Genomic DNA, 16,361 nt, shown 5'->3' with positions numbered 1-16,361 from the left:
TTTTTTGAGACGGAGTCTCGCTCTGCCGCCCAGGCTGGAGTGCAGTGGCCGGATCTCAGCTCACTGCAAGCTCCGCCTCCCGGGTTCACGCCATTCTCCTGCCTCAGCCTCCCGAGTAGCTGGGACTACAGGCGCCCGCCACCTCGCCCGGCTAGTTTTCTGTATTTTTTAGTAGAGACGGGGTTTCACCGTGTCGGCCAGGATGGTCTCGATCTCCTGACCTCGTGATCCGCCCGTCTCGGCCTCCCAAAGTGCTGGGATTACAGGCTTGAGCCACCGCGCCCGGCCGAAGGTTGTTGGTTTTTCTGTAGTTTCTAGCACAAGTTTGTATTTTGCTGCAGTTCTCCAAGGCTGAGAAATTTGATTTCTGTAGTGGCAAAAATAGAACATTCTTGTTCCGTGTTAGTTAGGAGCTCCACCTTGACCCAGCCTCACAACAAAAAGCTTATGTATGATGAGGCTTCTTGTAAGTGAAACTCAGACACCAGAGAAAGTTAGAAACATGTTCACGTGCTCCTGCTTTTACTTGACAGTGTGCTTGTATGTTTTCCTCTCCTTGCAGACAGTTAGAAAATGCAGAATAGCACGAAGAAAAAGTAAATCTACCCATAATCCCAGAGGGTGTTCTCTTAGCTGTCCCCTTAGACTTTAGAAAGACTACACTCTTCACACATTTTTTGATTGTGAGCTTTATTAAATCTTTAGCACTAAGATACTATTCTGCTTTACTAACTTTAAAACTTACTTTTCTAAAATCATTGTAATGATAAGGAAATATTGCAATCAAATAAGATTTAGACACACTTTTTATTCAATAGGTGATTTGTGAAAGAAGCAAAAATAAATCTGTGGAACTGAAGGAGCGGATCAGAGAGTATTTAAAGGGTAAGATGGGGAGTTGGTGCCTGGATCGTGGGGTCCGTGGTGGGACGGGCCTTGGAGTGTTGGGGGAACAGAGCAGAGCTTTGCTTTCCTTAGCCCCCAGGGCGTGTGCCAGCTCCCCTCGGAAGCCTCTTCTCGGGATCATCCTTTCTTCTGAGCTCTCCCAGCTCACTTGCCCCCTCTTTTCCTATTATCCCTTCTCTGAAGTCTTGTATCTGTTCCTTGAGCTTTCTGTGAGAGAACTTTTTTGAGGTTGTGTGTCGCTGCCTGTTGCCCGTGGCCTCACCCCTGGATCCACAGGTCTCTCCCACAGCAGCTTCATTGTGATGGCTTCTCTTCAGGTAGAGCCTGCAGTTGACAAAGAACAGCTCAGGGAGAGGCAGGGCCCAGAGCTCCTTGGTTGTGTGGCTGGCCTGGCTTTTGTGTGTCTGCCTGTGTTGGGATGGGAGTCGTCCCTGGGGTCACTCCCTGGGGTCGCCCCGTCACCCTCTGCCTGTGTTCGGGTGGGGGTCGTCCCTGGGGTTGCCCCGTCACTCCTTTGGTTCCGAAGCCGCCGCCTTCCTCCTCCAGCCCGGCTCCTGCCTTGGCTCTGGGATGTTCCCTCCCCACTCGCCTCTGGGAGAGGCTTTACTTTCTGGACCGCCCTCCTGTAGTCAGCAGCTTCCAGTTGGCCCCTGTGCCTCGCGGTTTGTAGGTGCCAGGCGTGTGAAAATGGCTGGTTTCAGAGATGGCTTTTCCCTGCCGTCTTCCTCTGTTTTCGTGAATTTTGGAAGATGACACGTCTAGAAGCGCCTCTTCTTTGCTGTCTTAGCTCGAAGTCTGGAGCTTCTGCTTGCTGGTGAGATTGAAGCAGACGCTGAGGTCCTTTCGCCCTCCTGCCTGTTTTTCTCTGTCTCGGATTCCATTCCTGTCTAAAACTCGGTCTCCATTTAAAGCAGGGTCTGCAAATGACTGCTTTTAAAAATAAAATTGTATTGGCACAAAGCTATGACCACCATTTGTACACTGTCCGGGTTCTTTCCCAGCACACAGTGACTTGTGGCCTACTGAGCCTAATTATTTACTGTCTGACCTTGTATGGAAGTGTACCAACCCCACTCTAAGGTATCAAGAGCCTCTGCTTGTCCCCGATCTCTTCCCATCCTAAGTGTAATTTGTTAATTATACTTCTTCTGCGTGTGTAGCTGTGCACAGGACATGAATCCTGCATGCTGCTAGCGCTGAGAGTTCCTTCTCAGGGCCATTGAGGCCTCGCTCCAGAGGCCCAGCTGGAACTTTTGGAGGCCCTTGGAACACACGGCTGTGTTGCCAGAACATCCTGAAGAACTGAGAGTCTGCTCTGGATTTTCAAGCCACATTGTCAGAAATGCTTTGCAACCCTGACATTAGGCATCGCTTCACGATGGTATTGAGGAAGCACTTCTGTCTGAGAAGTCCTTGCCTATGTGTGATAGTAAAACACTGTTGCCTCTAAGATCTGGCGCAGCAGCTGTTTGCTGAGGAGAAGGCAGCACTGTGAGATTCATGTTCCTGTGGGCTGAGCTACACAGCACCTCCAGAGTGCCTGCACCTCCTTCCTGGTCCTTCTGAGGCTCGTGCAAAGCCCAGGCATGGTCAGCGTCTGTGGTCACGCTGGGGCCTTGGTCACTAGCTTCACATGCCACAGAGCCTGCTGCAGGGCTGGCTGCGTCCTGCATCCCACCCTTCCCGCCACTCAGAGAGACCCACGCTTGTGTGAAGATGAGGGGCTCTAAAGTGTTATGAGGGACAAATAGGATCAGAAAGCCAGGCACAAAACCGTCCAGAGACCGTGAGTTCCATCTGTAGACAGAAATTGTTAAAAGGGACTCAAATCAATATGCCAAAAAAGTAAACGTTAGTATTTTATGAGTAAATTATAGGTAAATTCTACCGTATACTTACCATGCACCGTATACTGTATATACTGTATGTCTTCTTTTCATGTACCTCTAAAAGAGGGAAAAAACTGCCATTACCTGTAAAATGCCAACGTACATATGATGCATTCAGATATAAGATATTAAAATGTAAGATAGAGTATTTGAGTTGCCCTGATTTTCAGTATGGAAAATTAGTACTCTAGAAATTCTTCAGTACCTTCAGTACTCTTGAATGGAAATTACCGTACTTTTTCTTAACTTCCGTTTTCGGTTCAGGGGTGCATATGCAGGTTTGTAATATCGGTAACTTGCACGTCACCGGGGTGTAGGGGGTGGATTATTTCACCAGGTGATCAGTGTAGGTTCGATCCTGTCCCTCCTCCTCCCTCCTTCCACCCTCAAGCAGGCCCTGCTGACTGTTGTTCCTTCTTTGCGTCCATGTGTCTCAGCGTTTGGCTTCCTCTCATAAGCGAGAGCTGTGTTTGGTTTTGTTGCCTGTGTCAGTTCCCTTAGGGTCACAGCTCCAGCTCCATCCGTGTGGCTGCAGAGGACATGATCTTGTTCTTAATATCCCGTGGTCGATATGTACCACATTTTCTTTATCCAGTCGACTGTTGATGGGCATACAGCACTTTTACAATTAGAAAAAAATTAAAAGCGTAAAAACTATGATAAGCGCCGGGCACAGTGGCTCATGCTTGTAATCTCAGCACTTTGGGAGGCCGAGGTGGGCGGATCACGAGGTCAGGAGATCGAGACCATCCTGGCTAACATGGTGAAACCTCGTCTCTACTAAAAATACAAAAAAATTAGCCAGGCGTGGTAGCGGGCGCCTGTAGTCCCAGCTACTCGGGAGGCTGAGGCAGGAGAATGGCGTGAACCAGGGAGGCGGAGCTTGCAGTGAGCCGAGATCGCGCCACTGCACTCCAGCCTGGGCGACAGAGCAAGACTCCGTCTCCAAAAAAAAAAAAAAAAAAAAAAACCAAACTATAATAAGCCTTTAACATAAGAAATTCCCAGGCGTTCCTGAGCAGCGTGACTGACTGTAAAGGAAGCCTCTTGAGTCTGGGTCTCCAGGGTCTGTGTTTGAAAGCAGGACGAGGTGGTGTGTGGCCTCCATGCAACCTACAGAACCTCATGACACTATCCTGTGTGACTTTATTGCACTGTCCCGTGGGACCTGAGTACACTACTTTTCCTTGTGCTTTCCATACTTCACATCCAAGTGCCGTGTGATGCCAGATCTGTTGAGAGATGCGTATTCAGTGATGCAAACTGTAAACTAGAACAGAGGCAGGACTGAGAAGCGAGGAGGCCGGGCACGGCAGCCCACACCTGTGATAAAATACCACAGAGGCAGAATTGAGAAGCGAGGAAGCCGGGCACGGCGGCCCACAGCTGTGATAAAATACCACAGAGGCAGAACTGAGAAGTGAGGAGGCCGGGCACGGCGGCCCACACCTGTGATAAAATACCACAGAGGCAGAATTGAGAAGCGAGGAGGCCGGGCACGGTGGCCCACACCTGTGATAAAATACGACAGAGGCAGGACTGAGAAGCGAGGAGGCCGGGCACGGCGGCCCACACCTGTAATCCCAGAACTTTTGGAGGTGGAGGTGGGATGATCGCTTGCATCCAGGCATTCGAGACCAGCCTGGGCAACAGAGCAAGACCCCATCTCTACAAAAAGTAAAAGGTTAGCCAGGTGTGGTGGCGCCTGTCGTCCCAGCCACTCAAGAGTATGAGGTGGGAGGATCACTTGAGCCTGGGAGTTGGAGGCTGCGTAAGCCATGATCATACCACAGCACTCCTGCCTGGGTGACGGAGTGAGACTCTCTGAAACTAAGAGGGGAAAAAAGGAGAGAAGGAATAAAATAAAACTTTTTTTTTGTTTTTTGAAACAGATTCTCTGTCGCTCAGGCTGGTGTGCAGTGGCGTGATCTCGGCTCACTGCAGCTTCCACCTCCTGAGTTCAAGTGATTCTCTTGTCTCAGCCTCCTGAGTAGCTGGAATTACAGGCGTGTGCCACCACACCCAGCTAATTTTTGTATTTTTAGTAGAGATGGGGTTTCATCATGTTGGCCAGGCTGGTCTTGAACTCCTGACCTCAAGTGATCCGTGCACCTCAGCCTCCCAAAGTGGTGGGATCATAGGCGTGAGCCACCGCACCTGGCTGGAATGAAATATAACTTATTTTTAAAATGTATTAAGCGCCTATTGTGTGCTAATCTTATTCACTCAGGTCTGACCCCTCAGTCCTTTAACTACCTGGGGCTTCCTTTTCTTTTCTTTCTTGTAGCAGTGGAGGAAAGTGAGGCTGGTTAAGTGAAGTGAGCTCTGAGACCTCGTGTGACTTTGTTTCCATTGCATCCATTTGCATTAAGTGAAGGGAGCTCTGGCGCAAACCAGCCTCTGCCCTGTCCGTTGGATCCATTTGCAGAGGCCTTGGCAAGGGCTTGTGTGACCCCCGTGCTGATCACCCAGACCTGACCTGCGGAGGGGGCAGAAGCCTGCAGCCAGTGCTTGTCTCTTCCCTCAGGTCACTACTACGTGCCTCTCCTGAGAGCAGAAGACACTTCTCCAGTCATTGGGGAGCTGTGGTCCCCAGACCAGACGGCTGAGGCCTCTCACGTCAGCCGCCATGGAGGCAGCCCCAGAGACCCAGTGCTGACCCTGAGAGCCTTCGCGGGGCCCCTGAGTCCGGCCAAGGTGAGCTGCTGTAGAAGCTTCTGGAAGCGGTGCCTGGCTGTTCCTATACTGCAGTTCTGAGTGTTCCAGCCTGTTGCCTTGTGCGTAGTCTCAGGGGCCATGTCCTATGGAGCCCCAGGGTTGTCCTCATCTCAAACCATCCACCAGTGAGTGGTGGTGAGAACACTGGCCAGAGAAATGTGTGTTCTTGGCTCTCTGGCTTGCTCACCAGGGCCGATGTGCTGGGAGCCACACGTCTCAACAAAGCAGATATTCCCTGGGCCAGCTGCGTCCTGTGTGCGCGTCACCCTGTTCTTTCTGTGTCGACGGCCCATCTCAGGGCACCTTGCTGGTGTAGCGAGGCTGCCCATTGTGACTAGGAAAGCTCCATCTGCACGTCCACCTGACCACGTTTCCCCACGGCTGCAGCCCCCACTGGCTTCCTCTCAGACGAAATGCTCCAGGCCAGTCCCTCTCCTGGAAGCCTCAGCCCCCGGGTTCATCCCCGATGTTCGGAGAAATCCTTGATGATGGTGTTGGTGGGCCAAAGGTTGTACACGTTTTTTTATTTATAATTGACAATTCAATTCTTTCTCCTATTGAAATATTTCACATACTGACTTGTACATATAATCCTGTCCTGAAAACTTTCTAAATAAGTTATGATGAAAATGGCTCCAGGCCGGGCGCGGTGGCTCACGCCTGTAATCCCAGCACTTTGGGAGGCCGAGGCGGGCAGACCACGAGGTCAGGAGATGGAGACCATCCTGGCTAACACAGTGAAACCCCGTCTCTACTAAAAAATACGTTAGCCAGGCATGGTGGTGGGCGCCTGTGGTCCCAGCTACTCAGGAGGCTGAGGCAGGAGAATAGCGGGAACCCGGGAGGCGGAGCTTGCAGCGAGCCGAGATCACACCACTGCCCTCCAGCCTGGGCGACAGAGCGAGACTCCGTCTCAAAAGAAAAAAAAAGAAAATGGGTCCAAAATTAGGTGGTATCAGGTAGGATTAGGTCAGATCCATAAAGCGTAAAGCCCTAGGAAGAGTGACTAAGAAAGATCAATGCTGGTTTCTTCTCCTGTGATGGGAGCAGTGTTAGATGTGTGTCGGTGTGGCAGCTCCAGGCCGTCTGCTGTCCTCAGGGTGAGGCCTCATGCTCGGGCCCTCCTGGTTCTGAACCTGACAGCCCTGGGCTGCAAGAAAGGAGATCGCCTCCCCTCCCCCAGGTCAGAGTGCAGCCATGCGGCCACTCAGCCATGCCACAGGTGGGCATGTGGCCCAGGGATCTGCTAGTGAAGGGGAGATAAGGAGGGGCGTCAGGAGACAGGCAGCTGCTGCGATTTCCCCAGCTGAGGGGCGTGGTGCCTGGCACGGCTCAATACATTTTTTTTTTCTTCATAGGCAGAAGATTTTCGCAAACTCTGGAAAACTCCACCTCGAGAGAAAGCAGGCTTCCTTCACCACGTCAAGAAATCAGACCCAGAAAGAGGCTTTGAGAGAGTGGGAAGGTACTGAAAGGCTGAGCCGTGGCACCGTGGGGCACGCAGTTGGTCGTGTTTTCATTAATGACGGAAAATCAAATCACAGCTTCTAAGTACCAATTCCCAGGAAGCCTTTACTGGGAGACTTGGTTCTTTTCATGAAGGTCTAATTCCTTGTGGATGTTGGACACGCTGCAGTTGTTGTTGCAGAATTCTAGCTTAAGCCAGTTCCATCCCACACCTGGGGGATGTCTGCAGTGCCTTCTTTCCTTTTCTAGTTGGAGTTCTTTATTGATTCTGGGACATGTTTCTAAGGAGCCTTAATACTTTATAGAAGGTACCGCATAACGGTGTGGATTCCTTGGGGAAAAGAAGTGCACAGCCACAAAGCTAAATTGTGTTGTAATCAAATAAAGCTTCGTGGTATTGTTTAGAATATTTTTGCAAAATACGTGCCCGTTGTCAGGTGTACAAGTGGAACCCAGAAAGGACCTTTAGGCTTTCGTGTGCCTGGCCATGACTAGAACCATGGGCAAGTCCACAGGGCTGTTCCATGATCACGAACACGTCCGTCTGTGGGAGTTGAACTGTGTGACCTGGGTTGCTGGCGTGAGGGTCTGTCGGACTGAGGCCTCCTTCCTTCCCGCAGCCGGTTCACAGCTCATGAGAGCTCTGCCGGGTCTTGCTTACCCTGTGAGGAGGAGTGCGGTTTCAGAAAATGCGAAGTGTGATTTTAGCTGCCAGTTAAGGATAAAGTAAAATTATAGCCATGATTGCAGACATTGCTCTGGTACTTGAAGCTTTAGTGGCTTTTTTCTGTGTAGTTCTGAGTATTTTTTCTGTTGTCGTAACTGGTTAATTGTGTTTTATTTCTTACAGAGAGCTAGCTCATGAGCTGGGGTATCCCTGGGTTGAATACTGGGAATTTCTGGGCTGTTTTGTTGATCTGTCTTCCCAGGAAGGCCTGCAAAGACTAGAAGAATATCTCACACAGCAGGAAATAGGCAAAAAGGCTCAACAAGAAACAGGAGAAAGGGAAGCCTCCTGCGGAGATAAAGCCACCATGTCTGGTAAGCACCTGCAGGCGTGGCCATGGCAGCTGGGACGGGTCCCCCTGTGGCCAGGGTCTAAACACGTGCAGACGTGGCCATGGCAGCTGGGACGGGTCCCCCTGTGGCCAGGGTCTAAACACGTGCAGACGTGGCCATGGCAGCTGGGACGGGCCCCCTGTGGCCGGGGTCTGACAGGATACACACATCTGTTTCTCATTTCTGTCGGTGTTTTTAATGTAGAGGTCTGTCTGGTACTTTCCTTTAGGTTAATGTTTTTTGAGACGGAATCTTGCTTTGTCACTGAGGCTGCAGTGCAGTGGCACAATCTTGGCTCACTGCAAGCTCCACCTCCTGGGTTCAAGCGATTCTTCTGCTTCAGCCTCCTGAGTAGCTGGGACTATAGGCGCCGCCACCACACCCGGCTAATTTTTGTATTTTGTTTTAGTAGAGATGGGGTTTCACCATATTGACCAGGCTGGTCTTGAACTCCTGACCTTGGCCTCCCAGAGTGCTGGGAAGGTTAATGTTAAATGGGGTGTGTGTTGGGGAGGATATTTGAAAAATAATGACATCGCTTTCAGCAGTATTGCTATTTCTGCTTGTTTTTTCATTACCCAAAATCTAATATGTTTCATTCTGTGCCATTTTCTCAAAACTCATAATAGCTGAACTCCACTGGCTGAGACTATGATATTTTAGATTTGGCATATTTTCAGGAAAAAGGCAAAGAGGAGTGCACACCAGAATACCGGTGCGTATCAGACACCGGGACGCAAAGCGCTTCACGCGGTGCGTATCGGGACGCAAAGCGCTTCCAAAGCACGGATGCAGTGAATGGAAAGATCATGATGGAAGAGGTTAATCTACACAAAATCTAAAAGTGATTCATAAAAACATCAATGATGGCAAGGTGCGGCGGCTCACGCCTGTAATCCCAGCACTTTGGGAGGCCGAGGTGGGTGGATTGCTGAAGCCCAGGAGTTCGAAAGCAGCCTGAGCAACATAGTGAGATTCCGTCTCTATTTTTTAAAAAAACAAATTTACTAATAACTAGAGATTTGAATCTGCTAAAAAAGCAGATATACAGTTTAAACTGTGTGTGTGTGTGCATAAGTGTGAGGGTGTGTGTGTGAGTGTGTGTGAGAGTGTGAGTGTGTGTGTGTGTGTGAGTGTGTGAGAGTGTGTGTGTGAGTGTGTGTGAGTGTGAATGTGTAAGGTCAGAATAGAGCCATTAGCCCACAAGACACTTCATTTATAAAACAAACTCCCTGGAATGATAGAAAGAAAATGAAAATGACTGACATACATTAAACTAAGAAGCAATGAATCTTGGAAAGTCACCTGTGACTCTCAACCATAGAACTAGAGAGAAGTCAGTGCAGTGGTTATACGGGAAGCACTGAAATCTGACCTTGCTGTGCTGTAGCTGATGGTGGCACAGAACTCCCTTCTATGAAGTGGCCTCACTTCCTGTGTTGTCTTGTGACTATGTACATTTTAATTAATAACTATTACATAAAGTTGACTCATTTCCTAAGTAGCACGAGCCACAGCTCAAGTGTTCTGGACCCCCTTGTGGCCAGGGTCGTCATCATGAACACCACATGGGACATTTCTGTTGCCTGTCGGACAGGGCTGCGCCCAGGAGCTCTTCTGTGTTGTCTACACAGCTAACGCGCAGCAGTGCTACTTCACGGGGTTGTTCTGGACAATCTTCTGGGATCCTGTGGGGCTCTGTGACACTCGGAGCCCCTGGGGTTGCAGTAGATCAGAGCTGGAGTGAGGACTGGAGGGCAGCTAGGGGTGCAGGGCGGTCATCTCACCCATCACCTGGGCGGCCCTTGGCCTTTCATTTCCCTTCCTTTGAAAGAAAAGAAGTCAGCCTGGCAGCTTTTCTTTTTCCTCCTTCCCTGAAGTAGGGTCTCACTCTGTGGCACAGGCTGGGGCATCACAGCCCACTGCAGCCTCCACCTCCTGGGCTCAAGCGATCCTCCCACTTGAGCCTCCTGAGACTACAGGTGAGTGCCACCATGGCAGCTAATTTTTCTATAGAGAATGGGGTTTCGCTATGTTGCCCAGGCAGTCTTGAACTCCTGGGGTCCGGCGACCCCCCTGCCGTGTCCTCCCAGAATGCCGGGATTGCAGGTGTGAGCTTCCGCGCCTGGCCCAGCAGCCTGATTGCATCTGCAGGGTCCTGTTTGCCCTTTTCCAGGGAGTCGTGTGGGTGGTTTTCCATTGTGAAATCTGATGAGTAGGATTTGAATGTAAGAGTTGCGGTTGCTGGGGTCATGGCGGTTGGTCACGGACAGAGCGGAGCAGCTCCAGGGCTTCCTGTCATTCCTGTCACTGAAGTGCTCCTTGTCCTCCTCAGGCAGCAACTCCATTTCTGTGAGGGCGTTTCTAGATGAAGATGACATGAGCTTGGAAGAAATAAAAAATCGGCAAAATGCAGCTCGAAATAACAGCCCGCCCACAGTTGGTGCTTTTGGATACGCGAGGTGCAGCATCTTCCCCTTGGAGCAGGAGGCAGACCTCATAGAAGCCGCCGAGCCAGGCGGTCCACACAGCAGCAGAAATGGGCTCTGCCATCCTCTGAGTCACAGCAGGACCCTGGTGGGCAAGAGACCAAAGGCGCCCCGTGGGGAGGAAGCCCATCTGCCACCTGTCTCCGATTTGACTGTTGAGTTTGATAAACTGAATTTGCAAAATGTAGGAAGTAGCGTTTCTAAGACACCAGATGAAAATACGAAAACTACAGATAAGATCCTGACTTCAAGAATCGATGCAGTAGAAAGAGACTTGTTAGAGCCGCCACCTCCCGCAGACCAACTCGGGCCTGGCCGCAGGAGGACAGAAAGTGAAATGTCAGCCAGGATCGCTAACATGTCCTTGAGTCCCAGCAGCCCCGGGCACGAGGGTCAGCTGGAGGTCACGAGGGAATCGGCCAGGCGGCTTTTCCTTTTTGGGTAGGCTTGTGTTGCCCTGTGCACGCCTGCGGTGCTGTTTCCGAACCTGCTCCTTTCCCACTCACGCTTGCTTGCTTTCTGTTTTTGAGATGGAGTCTCGCTGTGTCGCCCAGGCTGGAGTGCAGTGGCGTGATACCAGTTCACTGTAACCTCCACCTCCCAGGTTCAAGTGATTCTCCTGCCTCAGCCTCCCGAGTAGCTGGGACTACAGGTGCCTGCCACCGCGCCTGGCTGATTTTTCTTTTTTTTTTTTTTTTTTTTTTGAGACAGAGTCTCGCTCTGTCGCCCAGGCTGGAGTGCAGTGGCTGCATCTCGGCTCACTGCAAGCTCCGCCTCCCAGGTTTACGCCATTCTCCTGCCTCAGCCTCCTGAGTAGCTGGGACTACAGGCGCCCGCCACTTCGCCCGGCTAGTTTTTTGTATTTTTTTAGTAGAGACGGGGTTTCACTGTGTTAGCCAGGATGGTCTCGATCTCCTGACCTCGTGATCCGCCCGTCTCGGCCTCCCAAAGTGCTGGGATTACAGGCTTGAGCCACCGCGCCCGGCCTGATTTTTCTATTTTTAGTAGAGACGGGGTTTCGCCATGTTGGCCAGGCTGGTCTCGAACTCCTGACCCCGCGATCCACCTGCCTCGGCCTCCCAAAGTGCTGGGATTACAGGCGGGAGCCACCGTGCCGACCCCCACACAAACAAGCTTTTGTGTGGACTCGCCATGTGCTTTCAGTTCCTGTCTCTCAGTCTAGCTTCTAGACGTTCTTTCTGGGTCTTCTTCTGGTTGGACTGTGGGTGATCCTAGTGTTTGCTGTTATTTGCTAGGGATGTGCCTGCCACTGGTGTGAATGATCTCTTCTAAGAATTAAATTCTTTTAGGAAGAAAAGCCATAAAGCCATCTTGGGGTCAGTCTCAGTCTAACGGGATAAATGTCCCTAACCTTCTGGTACTGAGCACTGAGGGTGCAAATATGCAAAACTGCATTTTAACAGTGGGTGGAGGCCGGGCGCGGTGGCTGAAGCCTGTAATCCCAGCACTTTAGGAGGCCGTGGTGGGTGGATCACGAGGTCAGGAGTTCAAGACAAGACCAGCCTGGCCAAGATGGCGAAACTCTATCTCTACTAAAAATACAAAAAATTAGCCGGGGGTGGTGGCGGGCGCCTGTAGTCCCAATTACTTGGGAGGCTGAGGCAGAGAATGGTGTAAACCCGGGAGGCGGAGCTTGCTGTGAGCCGAGATGGCGCCACTGCACTCCAGCCTGGGCAACAGAGCGAGACTCCGTCTCAAAATAAAAAAAAAAGTAGTGCTATTTTAGAGGTCTTCATGTTTTTACCAAAGATGTTTTTGCTTCTTGTATTGTGGTTTCTAGAGAGGAGCCGTCAAAACTCGATCAGGATGTTTTGGCTGCTCTTGAGTGTGCAGATGTCGACCCCCATCAGTTCCCAGCCGTGCACAGATGGAAGACTGCTGTCCTGTGCTACTCACCCTCGGACAGACAGAGGTACATGGGGCCCGGACAGCCTGTTATCCGCAGGGCAGCTGTTGGAAGCTGGCTTCTGCAGGGTCCAGTTCCAGTTCATGCGGAAGTACCAGTGGCTCTTCCTAACGCTGGCAGGCCCGTCAGCCAGGCTGTGGGTTTGGGTGTTGTGGCTCTCTGCACACAGGACAGATCTCCAGTTGGGTGGAAAAGCCGAACGGGTCAGCTGCTGACAAGCTGAGGGCTAGAGGGGTGGAAGCAGCAGGGTTTCTACTCAGATCACACAGGATTCTCCTGGAAACCCCCATGAGCTTGACTCTCCCAGTCGGTGCCAGGGTTTAGCAGTGCCTCTTCTCCACCCAGGCGCAGGTGCCCGCAGTGCCAGGGTTCAGCAGTGCCTCTCTGCCCGGGCGCGTGTGCCCGCGGTGCCAGGGTTCAGCAGTGCCTCTCCTCTGCCCGGGTGCGTGTGCCCGTGGTGCCAGGGTTCAGCAGTGCCTCTCTGCCTGGGCGTGTGTGCCCACGGGACCAGGGTTCAGCAGTGCCTCTCTGCCTGGGTGTGTGTGCCCACGGTGCCAGGGTTCAGCAGTGCCTCTCTGCCCAGGCGCGTGTGCCTGAGTCTTGGGCCATTATTTTCCCACTCTCTCACTGTTCATCTCCTGGCCTGCCCGTCTGCTAACAGTTCTTTCTTGCTTTCCGCAGTTGGCCCAGTCCCGCGGTGAAAGGAAAGTTCAAGTCTCGGCTGCCAGATCTCAGTGGCCCTCACAGCTACAGTCCGGGGAGAAACAGTGCAGCTGGGAGCAACCCCGGAAAGCCGGGCCCGGGCAGTCCTGGGCGCTACAGCCCCGCGCACGGGAACCAGCTCCGCAGGATGGCGCGCCTGGCTGAGCTTGCCGCCCTGTAGGCTTAGCGCTGGGCTCTCGGTTGGTTCTTCAGTTTTAAAGAAGGAAGGGTCATATGTTTGTTGCTAAACTGTCACAAAGGAATATATTCTGATTAAATTATTATTAATCCTCACTTTGAGGGTGTGAGAATTTTAGAAGATTTAAATGTTTTATATAAAACTTGGATTTCTGATATTTTGGAAGTTAGAAGTTAATGAAAGCAAACTCAGATACCAATTTTCTGGAAAATGTCCATGTGGTAGTGGTGGACTTTTTAGGTGGCAATTTCTAGGTCTGAAATGTAGCAGAGGAAAGGGTGCTGAGGCAGTTGCAGGCAGGCAGCCAGGTACTCACCACAGCATCCAACAAACGCTGTGGACAAGGAGGGACTTGGCGGAGGCGTGAGCACTGATGTCCCCGCGCTGCCTGCGCTCACCAAGATGAACTGTTTGCCGCCTTGTCTTTTCCTGGGCTGGGGCAGGGGGTGGCATGATGCTGGCAGAGTCCCTGTTAGTTCGCCTGTGGGTCTCATGGTTCAGACAGAGTGAGGTGGACGGCTGGGATCAGGGAGCCCGGAGTGCGCCTCAGACTCGCAGCAACTGTTATAATTTGGGTTGTTTGGAATATTTAAATTACTGATCGGAAGATAAAAGTGGCTTTTCTCTGTGGGAAGTCTTGCAGCCCATAGGAGCGGTGCCAGGAGCCACGCAGAGCTCAGCAGCAGCGGAGCCAAGGTGTTCCGTTTCCTCAGCACGCGAGCCTTCACTGCCTACTTCGTTCAGGTGCCAGTGTAGCAGTAATACAATCTGTACATTGTTCTGTTTTGAAGTTTATTCTGAGGCTTTTTTGAGCGTAAATGATTATACGATAAAGTTATCCTTTATTTTGGCTCATTTCAGTGGGGATCTCCTTTATAAAGAGTGTTGCGTTCAGAGGTTTAAGTCCCATTTGGGTTCCTTGCCGTGTTGATTGTAGCCTTCACCTTGGCTTGAATGAAGGTCTGTGTTCAGAATGTGTGAGGAGCTGCCTAGGTGCTCAGGAGGTACTAACTGGAGGTCGGTTTCTTCCTGGGTATTACGGGCACCTGCTCACACAGTTGTTACTCTGTGAACATTTCCAGTGTTTCATCCAAAATGAAAACCCACCAATGCTTTTGCTAACTTCAGTGCCTTTTATAAAAATCATTTTTAAATTTCCTGAACTTGCTTTTTGAGAATATAGTGATAGTAAGTAGATACAAGATTGTTTTTGTTTGTAAAAATTCTGAATTGAAACTTTGTTTAAAAAAAAAAAGGCTTATTTCTTTCATATGACGATATAGGTGAGGAATATTGGAATCAAGATTTAAATGTTAAAATCTGATTTTGTTACACAGGGTGTCTTCGTTTGTTTTGTAGCAGACAAGACCTAGACACCAGACAGACAACACATGCTGTTCTAAGCAGCAGCATTTTAAAAGGCATCTTGGTTCTCAAAAGAAATCAGAATATGGATATTCATAGTGATGATCTGTTTTCTCTAAAATCTTACCATATTGTCTGTATATGGTTGTAAATTCAAATAGAAAGTAAAAGGTTTTCGCCCTGATTTTGTATATAGGCCACTGCTCCTGATTTCCCAGGTCTTAGACCACCTTTGACTGTTTCTCCGTTTGTTTGTGGGAGGCGATTCCAGACCCAACGAAGGCATTCTCGTGTGTCCCGGGGCTTTATGTCCTTCACAAAACACTTAATGAAATGCATTACTTCAGAACCACGTGGTAATAATCCTAAGCTTCTGGAAAGATCCCTCACCTGTGCCTGGGCACACGGCACTGTTCTGGTGGCACGGCTGTCAGCCTGGGCGCCCTCAGATTCGCTTGCTGGTTTTAGGCCGCTTTCTGGACTAAGTTGTGAAAGACTTTCTGGCGTCCGTTAAAGGAGCACAGATTTTCTTGTTGCTCTTGGCAGTGGGAACCTTGGTGACATTAACAGTTGCTGTGGTGGCTTTGGTTGGAAAGTGCCCTGCTTCAGCGTGGTGGCAGCTGTGAGGAAGGCGCCTGGGGAGTCTGCTGCTCGTTTCTGGGGTAAAAGCAGCCATGGTGCTGCATACCAGCCGTGGGCGTGCCAGCGGCGCCATGGCAGGGACCACAGCTGGGTCCTCCAGAGTCGTCTGGATGTTTCCAGAAGCCTGCAGAGCTTTTCCAGGAAGGGCTGACGGCAGAACCCTGGTTGGGGCCTGGCTGCGTGTGCAGGGCGCGGGCGTCTGCTTGTCGTGGTTGGAATCCCTGTGACTGCTCCAGCTGCAGACTGCCCTGCCAATGCGCCTTCCTCAGCTATCTCAAGAAAAGGCTTTGGGATAAACGTTGGCATGACGGCCCCTGGCAGCTGGCTGCCATTTGGTGGCATGCCATTCCCACCAGTCTCACTGAGGCTTCTTGTGTGCAGTTTTCACTTTGACCAGAGTGAGGGTATCGTTACTAACATTTGAGAAGTCTTCAGTCTGTCTTCAGCCTGTCCCAAAGCGGGGGACAGTATCCATCATTGATGTCACTGGGCCCCTGTAACTGGCCCAGTCCAAAGCCCCCAGCCTTCCCCTCACACGGCTCCCTCTGTGCGGGCGTTCACAACATGCACACTCGTGCGCTGAAGATCCCTGCGGTCTTCAGATCCCCCACTCCCCAGTCTCCTGCCTGCCCCTGCCTGCCTCTCCCCAGCCATGCCTGCCCTGAGTCCAGCATTCAGAAATTAGACCCCCACCAGCAACCAGCCAAACCGGGAGCCGTCCTCACGTTGCTAATCTACGTCTGTCCCCAATGCAGAAGACTGGAAAAGGCCAAGTAAGAACCACTTAGACAGCAGGTGTTCTAGAAGGGAAACGTCTACCAGGCACAGTGGCTCATGCGCTTTGGGAGGCCGAGGTGGGCGGATCACTGAGGCCAGGGAGCTCCAGACCGGTCTAGCCAGCAGAGTGAAACCCCTCTCTACTACAAATGCAAAAATGAGCCAGGTGCAGTGATGCACGCCTGTAGAACGAGCCACTTGGGAGGCTGAGACATGAGAAT

General features: G+C 51.1%; 1 protein-coding gene across 2 annotated transcripts in view; it reads left to right on the top strand.

Annotated features, from left to right (window-relative positions):
* Window positions 1-14,905, top strand: part of ANKLE2 (ankyrin repeat and LEM domain containing 2) — a 37,848-nt gene extending 22,943 nt beyond the window's left edge. Inside the window, exons 7-14 of one of the 2 annotated variants that reach the window (XM_025400928.1) lie at window positions 819-885; window positions 5,323-5,492; window positions 6,872-6,978; window positions 7,831-8,021; window positions 10,375-10,969; window positions 12,330-12,461; window positions 13,137-13,357; window positions 13,992-14,905. In XM_025400928.1, the coding sequence (XP_025256713.1) occupies window positions 819-885; window positions 5,323-5,492; window positions 6,872-6,978; window positions 7,831-8,021; window positions 10,375-10,969; window positions 12,330-12,461; window positions 13,137-13,338 (1,464 nt within the window). In that variant the 3' untranslated portion in view covers window positions 13,339-13,357; window positions 13,992-14,905. Of the gene's footprint in view, window positions 1-818; window positions 886-5,322; window positions 5,493-6,871; window positions 6,979-7,830; window positions 8,022-10,374; window positions 10,970-12,329; window positions 12,462-13,136 lie in introns of both variants that reach the window. The other variant, XM_025400927.1, reaches the window with a different exon arrangement.
* Window positions 14,906-16,361: the final 1,456 nt, after the last annotated feature.

This window comes from Theropithecus gelada, chromosome 11 (assembly GCF_003255815.1).
Source record: "Theropithecus gelada isolate Dixy chromosome 11, Tgel_1.0, whole genome shotgun sequence".
Classification (NCBI taxonomy): Eukaryota; Metazoa; Chordata; class Mammalia; order Primates; family Cercopithecidae; genus Theropithecus; species Theropithecus gelada.
Note: the sequence above shows the minus strand (reverse complement) of the source record. Positions and strands in the feature narration are given on the sequence as shown.